Source organism: Lithobates pipiens, unplaced genomic scaffold (assembly GCF_037356315.1).
Source record: "Lithobates pipiens isolate NorthernLeopardFrog02 unplaced genomic scaffold, aLitPip1_a1.2 Scaffold_22, whole genome shotgun sequence".
Classification (NCBI taxonomy): Eukaryota; Metazoa; Chordata; class Amphibia; order Anura; family Ranidae; genus Lithobates; species Lithobates pipiens.
The window spans coordinates 4,478,557-4,486,337 of NW_027507784.1; the positions used below are offsets into that span (position 1 = coordinate 4,478,557).

At 43.2% G+C, this 7,781-nt stretch overlaps 1 protein-coding gene across 1 annotated transcript; it reads left to right on the forward strand.

Annotated features, from left to right (window-relative positions):
• Window positions 1–3,489: 3,489 nt before the first annotated feature.
• Window positions 3,490–4,413, forward strand: LOC143925258 (taste receptor type 2 member 40-like). The gene has a single exon (XM_077449849.1). It carries the CDS (start codon window positions 3,490–3,492, stop codon window positions 4,411–4,413), a length of 924 nt encoding a protein of 307 aa, XP_077305975.1.
• The last annotated feature ends 3,368 nt before the right edge of the window (window positions 4,414–7,781 follow it).

The window sequence follows — 7,781 nt, forward strand, 5'->3', positions numbered from 1 at the left end:
TTCCTTGCCTCTCAAGGCCCCTTTATCCAGACAGTGTTCCTGCTGTCCCACCCATCACACAGGAAGAGGAGGAGGAGGATGATTGTGTCAGCATGGAGGTGCAGGCTGGCACTCAGCATCAGCAGTAGCAGCAGTCTTGTAGGGATGATTTACAGTCCCAAGAAACCCGTGGACTTGTACGTGGCTGGGAGGAGGTAGCTGCGGATCATGTTGTCCTTAGTGACCCAGAGGGCTCCGTCCGAATGCCTCAGCTAACCTACTCTGCATGGCCTCCCTGTTCCTGCAAAGCCTGCGGAAGGATCCTCGTATTCTTCGGATCAAGGAGAGGGACCATTACTGGCTGGCCACTCTCCTTGATCCACGGTGCAAGGGTAAGGTTGCTGACCTTATCTTGCCGTCGCAGAGGGAGCAGAGGATGAGACATCTCCGGGGGGCCTTGCAGAAAGGTCTGTGCAACTCGTTCCCAGAGACTGGGAGGTTACAAACTCCTGGTCCTGGACAGCGTGTTGCTGAGGCATCGGTCAGAAGGAGCGGTGGAGAAGGTGGCTGTCTGACCGATGCGTTCAGACAGTTTTTTAGTCCGCAGCCCCAAGGTATGATTGGTTCCAGCAACCATCGCCAGCGTCTGATTTACATGGTGCAGAAATACCTAGGGGCACCTAGGGGCAATTGAGCTACTGGCCTGTCCTGCATCCAGCGTTCTTTCGGAACGTACCTTCAGTGCTGCTGGCGGCTTTGTTACCGATCATAGGGTGCGCCTGTCCACCGACTCGGTTGATCGACTGACCTTCATAAAGATGAATCAGTCTTGGATCACCCACAGCTACCAAGCACCTGAAGCTGATGTAACCGAATATTTTTTTTTTTAAATATCACATCCCTTCAAGACTGCCTATGCTGATGCTGAGTGACTGTCCTGTTATGTTGATTGTCTATCCTCTTCCTCCTCCGCTGATATGTTGGAAGAACATTATTGGTTCTGGGTGATGCCACCAGACCAATTTTTCAGCCCCTGTTTAACAGGGGCGTTTAATTACCATTTTTGATGCAATTCTTTGCAGCAGGGATCATTCCTGCACTACAACTAGAGTATGTGGGAGAGGTTGCAGTGTTGTGGCAACAGCGCCTAAGGCCCAATTTTTCAGCCCCTGTTTAACAGGGGAATGTAATTACAATTCTTGATATAATATTTCACAGCAGGGCCCATTCCTGTGCCCACCGAGAGTAACTGTGAGGACTTATAGTGTTGTGGCACCAGCACCACAACCACCAAAGGCCTAATTTTTCTACCACTGTTCAACAATGACATGTAATTACAATTCTTGATATAATCGTTCACAGCAGGGCGCTCCAGCGCCCACCAAGAGTCACTTTGAGGGCTTACAATGTTGTGGCAACACCAACACCTTGTTCCGCCATTTCTGCAGAGCATATAGGGCAGGCCCCTACTTTCAAACATCCAACTTACAAACGTCTCCTACTTGCAAACGGAAGGAGACAACAGGAAGGTTGATGTTTGAAAGTAGGGGCCTGCCCTATATGCTCTGCAGAAATGGCGGAACAAGGTGTTGGTGGAGATGAAAAAAGACGGACAGCAAAACAAATTATACAGGGGTGATAACCCTTCCCTATGTTTTCCAAAAAGCTTAAAAACAGTTTTTTTGACTGGAGCTACACTTTAAAAATTTACCAGTTCAAAATTACAAACAGATTCTACTTAACACAACAAACCTACACAGTCCCTGTCTTGTTTGCACTGCCTGTTCTGAGTATATAGGGCATGGGGGCCCCACGTCTTTCCTTTTTTTAATATGGGTACGGGGTTCCCCTTATTATCCGTACAAGACCCAAAGGGGCTGGTAATGGACAGGGGGGGCTACCCATGCAATTTTTCTCAATGATTTTCATCCATAATGCCGGAACCAGATATTACATTAAAACCGCACGCAGTTTTAAATGACTTTTTTTTCCGTTAAATGTCATTTTGTGCAGGGACTGTTCTAAACACGGGAAACACGTGGCACTTCACAGGCACTTTTTTTCCCCAGGTGAATGGGTAGGGGTTCTATGTACCCCATACTCATTCACATAGGGTGGGGGGCCAGGTTCTGGGGGCTCCATTATTAAAAGGGGGCTCCTGGATTCCGATAAGCCCCCCGCCCGCAGACCAGGACAACCAACGGCCAGGGTTGTCGGGAAGAGGCCCTTGTCTTTATCAACATGGGGATAAGGTGCTTTGGGGTGGGGGGGTGCAGGGCACCCCCCTTGCCCAAAGCACCCACCCCCCATGTTGATGGAACGTGGCCTGGTACGGCTCAGGAGGGGAGTGCTCGCTCTTCCCCACCCCCTTTCCTGACCGGCCGGGCTGTGTGCTCGGATAGGGGTCTGGTATGGATTTTGGGGGGAATCCCACACCTTTTTTTGGCGTAGGGGATTCCCCTTAAAATCCCTACCAGACCTAAGGGCCTGGTATGCCCCTGAAGGCACGCAGGTCTAATTAGAGAGGTGACATTGTCGCTTATTTCTCATGCTCAATGCTATAGGAAAATGTGACATATAAATGTGTAGGCATACTACAGACACCCCCCAGGCACGATATTTAAAGGAATATTTAAAGGAATCTTCATCACCTCACCACTCATCTCCACCCCTAATATTCTACAGACGCTCCACAAATTCGGGCAGGTCTCTGGACTGCAAGTCAATATGTCCAAGTCGGTGGCGCTTAACATCACTACTAATCCCAGCTTGGTTGACAGACTCCGGACCCAGTTCCATTTTTTGTGGAACTCTACATCCATCCCGTACTTGGGAGTTCACCTAACCTCAAATATAGGCCAACTATACAAGCGTAACTTCCCCCTATGTTTAATAAATTAAAGGCGGACCTGGACCAATGGTCCCTTTACAAGATTCCATCCCACCCGGATCTCTCAGAAATCCCTGAGCTTCAGGTCCCAAAGTGAACTTTACAAAACACTGAGGAAACTGAAAGGCCAGTTTCCTCTTCATGTTACATGCTCCCTGGAGCCCCTCAACTCATCAGGTTGAGAATTCTGGGTCACAACCTCCTTCTAGACCCTGGCAGGGCAACGCTCATACACAATAGAATATATATATAGAGAGAGAGATTTTAGACAATCCTGCCATTAGAAAGCTTTGTTTGTCCCTCACTGATAAACCACATTTATAGTCAGAATTGTCATAGTAGTAAGTGTACATAATGATCAATAAAGGGCACACAGCTGCCGGTCCTGAAGAGGTTACTCATGTTAGTATGAGAGCAATGATTATTGTGTTACACAGTTTGTTCCGTGCTTTGGATACTGGAATTTAAATGAAATGAAATCCATCACATTTATGCAAAGTCAATCATGAGACGGATCTCTGAAGGCTTTTTCCATAATTCCAACTCTAATTATATCATTCTGTCTGCTATCACTGGACGTGTCCCGTCATCTCTGTCCGGAGATCACACCAAACCTCAGCATGATGCACCCGTTCTTCTTATCCATATTAGTCTCTTCAGTCTTGGGACTCGGCTTGGCAATCCCTTCTTACACTTGTATTGTGATGGGTAACCTGGACATCATCAGAAAGAAAAAAGGGAAGTTGAGTCCCACCGATGTGATCTTTCTGGCTAAGGGGATTGTGAATCTTCTCCTCCAATGTGTGATGAGTCTACAGGGAATGCTCTTTGTCTTGTCTCTGGAAATCTTATACAATAGACAAGTATATGCATTCATAAGCACATCAGGTTACTTCCTGACATATTGCAACTTCTGGTTGACCTTCTGGCTCTCGGCTCATTACTGTACCACCATCACCAATCTCAGCTATGGGTTCTTCATCTGGGTAAAGAGAATTGTGTCCAATTACCTGAATCCGCTTTTATTCTTGACAGCATTTGGGATATTCATTGTGAGTGTCCCGGGCTTCTGGGCTGTGTATGGAGAAAGCATTCAATTTTTTGAGAACAGCTCAGAAGCCTCTCTTACCAGGTACCGTACCACCCTTTCCTATTTTGTACCTGCAAACACCCTAGGCGTCATTCTTCCATTCTGCCTTAGTCTTCTGTGCCTGGTCCTCACTTCCTCCTTTCTGCTCAGACACGTCTGGAGGGTGAAGAATAACGACTCTGGATCAACACGTCCAAATCTTCAGGCTCATGTCACTGCACTGAGGACAATCTTCTTCTTACTTCTGATCTTCATATTCTTCGGCATAACTCGAATGCTTATGTTTTTTCGAGGTTCCCCAAAGTTCACAGACTTAATGCCTATGGTCAATTGGAGTCTACGATTATTATCTCCATCAGTTGAGGGGGCCGTCATCTTCCAGGCCAGCAACAAGCTGAGAAGGATCATTCTGAGAAGATTCTGGATCAGGAGCTGGAGGAACACAGAGACTTAAAAAGTTGAGGTTCTTTGAACATCTAAATTTTCACAATAACCTTTTTTTTTATTTTTATTTTTTAGCAGAAAGAAACTAGTGTGATAGGGATCATCTTATAGTGTAATGCCGCGTACACACGATCAGAATTCTCATCGGAAAAAGCTCTGATGGTTTCCCCGACGGAATTCCGATGGAAGTCGGCTCAAGCTGTCTTGCCGACACACGGTCACACCAAATTCCGATCGTTTGTAACGCGGTGATGTACAACGCGTACAACGGGACTAGAAAAAGGAAGTTCAGTATCCAGTAGCCAATAGCTTCCGTCTCGTAGTTGAGTCTAAGCATGCGTGATTTTTGGCGTGTTGGAATTGCATTACACATGATCAGAATTGCCGATAGAAAGTTTTTCCGTCTGGAAAATTGAGAACATGCTATCAATTTTTGGCTGGCGGGAATTCGGACAGCTAAATTCCAGGGGAGCGTACACACGGTCGCATTTTCCGGTGAAAAGCTCTCATCGGTCTTTTTTCTGGCCGGAATTCCGATCGTGTGTACGCGGCATTAGATGAAGTGTAAAATGGTTATTTCCCCTGCCATCTTTTACAGTAATTTCTGTCTGTGTTCTCAACCCGAGGACATTTCCCTCCCTGTTTGCCCCGGTGATCATTGTCACAGGGGACTGAAAGCGTTGAGTAAATCCTAAATTTGAAATTCTCTCCAGAATGGGAATAGAGGGCAAAATCCTCAAATGGGGTCATTGTTCTGGTGACAACTCTCTAGGAAATCATTTCCCCCATTTTTTTCAAAGATTTCTTTAAATTTCATGCTATGTGTACATGATAGAAAGTGATTAGAAAATTCTTAATTGGGATGGAAAAATAAATCTGACAGAGATTACGAACATTTCCTTCCCATCAAAAAAATAAATAAAAATTGTTTGGCTATAATTAAACTTTAACCACTTGAAGACTGGGCTGTCCCATTTCATTCCTGCCCAGGCCATTTTTTTTTTTCAGTTTTTAGCACTGTCACACTTTGAATGACAATAACTCAGTCATCCAGATTACTTTATATTGTCTTTTAGAGACAGAGGGCTTTCTTTTGGTGGTATTTAGTCACCGCTTTTTTTTATTATTTTTTTTTGCTATATGTCTGAAATTTGTCTGAAATATCAGAAATTTTTGAAAAAAAGTTCTCTTAGTTTCTGTTATAAAACTTTTTTTTTTTGCGGTTGATCTAGATGGACTTGTGTCTTTTTTTTCAACCTGACTAACTATGTAACTATGTTTAACCACTTATGGACCGCCCGCCGCAAGTTTTACGTTGGCTCTTTGAAGGAGAATATCGTTGTTATGGCAGCAGCTAGCTGGCATAACCCCCGGTATCCTCGCCTTCAGCGGGGCGGTCTGCTACAAGATAAAAGTGGTCTCTGCGGCGGAATCGCCATAAGATCACTTTTATCAGCCTACCCCTCCCACCGCGATCCGGTGCCCTCCGACGCTTACCATCAGTGGGTGGAGGTGATGGCATGTTGTCTCCTGTCAGGTGAGGGAGAGGAGGCGAGTGAGGGGGGAAGATGGCCCCCCACCTGTCTCCATACAATTGCTGGGCGGGAAGCAACGTCAAAATATCACTTCCGCCCACAGATCTTAAAGGACCATTTAATTTAAATAATTTTTTTTAAATTACAATTTTTTATTTTTATTTTTTTTTTAAGTCTTAAAGGGCCATTTAATTTAAATAATTTTTTTAAATTACAATTTTATTTTTATTTTATTTTTTTAGTCTAAACATGAGATCCGAGGACTTTTTGACCCCAGACCTGTCATGCTTTTTTTTTCTATTACAAGGAATGTTTGCATTCCATGTAATAGAAATAAAATGACAATTTTTTATTTATTTTTTTAAACAGTGTAAAAATAAAAAATAAAAGGTAAAATAAATAATACAAAAAATTTTTTTAAACGCGCCCCGTCCCGACAAGCTTGCATGCAGAAGCAAAAGCATACGTGAGTAGCGCCCGCATATAAAAACGGTGTTCAAACCACACATGTGAGGTATCGCTGCGATCGGTAGAGAGAGAGAGCAATAATTCTAGCCCTAGACCTCCTCTGTAACTCAAAACATGCAACCTGTAGAATTTTTTAAAAGTCGCCTATGGAGATTTTTAAGGGTAAAAGTTTGTTGCCATTCCACGAGCGGGCGGAATTTTGAAGCGTGACATGTTGGGTACCAATTTACTCTGCGTAACATTATCTTTCACAATATAAAAAAAAAAATACGAATTTTACTGCTGGCTTATTTTTTTTATTCAAAAAAGTGATTTTTTTTCCAAAAAAAGTGCGCTTGTAAGACCTCTGTGCAAATACGGTGTGAAAAAAACAATATATAATGTTTGGGGGGGTCTAAGTAATTTTCTAGCAAAAAATAAAAATATTTTAAACATGTAAACACCAAAATCTCAAAACGAGGCTGGTCCTTAAGTTGGTTAAAAATAAATACATTTAGGCCAAAATATATTCCGCTCTATTTCTTTGGTAAACGTAACAAAAATCAGTGAATATTATTTAGTGTATTAGTGTATATTTAGTTATATTAGTGTATATTATTTAGTGTATTAGTGTATATTTAGTTATATTAGTGTATATTATTTAGTGTATTAGTGTATATTTAGTTATATTAGTGTATATTATTTAGTGTATTAGTGTATATTTAGTTATATTAGTGTATATTATTTAGTGTATTAGTGTATATTTAGTTATATTAGTGTATATTATTTAGTCTGTGTGAAAGTTATAGAATCTACAATCTATCTTATATATATATTTGAAAGTTGATCAATCATGATTGTCACGGTCGGGGTCAAGCTTGGAGATTAGTATCTATAGCAGTAAGCAGTAGAGAGGCTCCCACTGACCAGCAGGATAAGTACATAGGAAGGTCCCCCTGGCGGGTGACACAGGCTCACCTTAGGTGCAGGGTCTGAGCATTAATGGGTATTCACCAGAGCTCCTGATGGTGGGGATGGGTTTTGCTATGTGTTAGTACCAGGTCGTGGTCCTCGGGATCACCCAACCAGGAGGTGAGCAAGCCGGGGTCCAGTAGCAGATATAGCAGGTAGGGATCAAGCAGAAGTGTAATCGTTAAATAAGTCAAAGGTCGGTGACAAGTGGTTGCAGGTTGGAATCGAGCAGAAACATTTTTGAGGAACAAGCCAAAGTTCAGTAATGACTGGTAGCAGAGATAAGGATAGCAGCAGGAGTGACAAGAGCAAGGTAATGACTGAGGAGAGCACAATAGTCTGGCAAACAGGAAGTGCTAAGGCATGGCTAAAATCAGGAAGTTCATGGGAGGAGCAAGGAGTTAGAGGTTCATGAAAAAAAAGG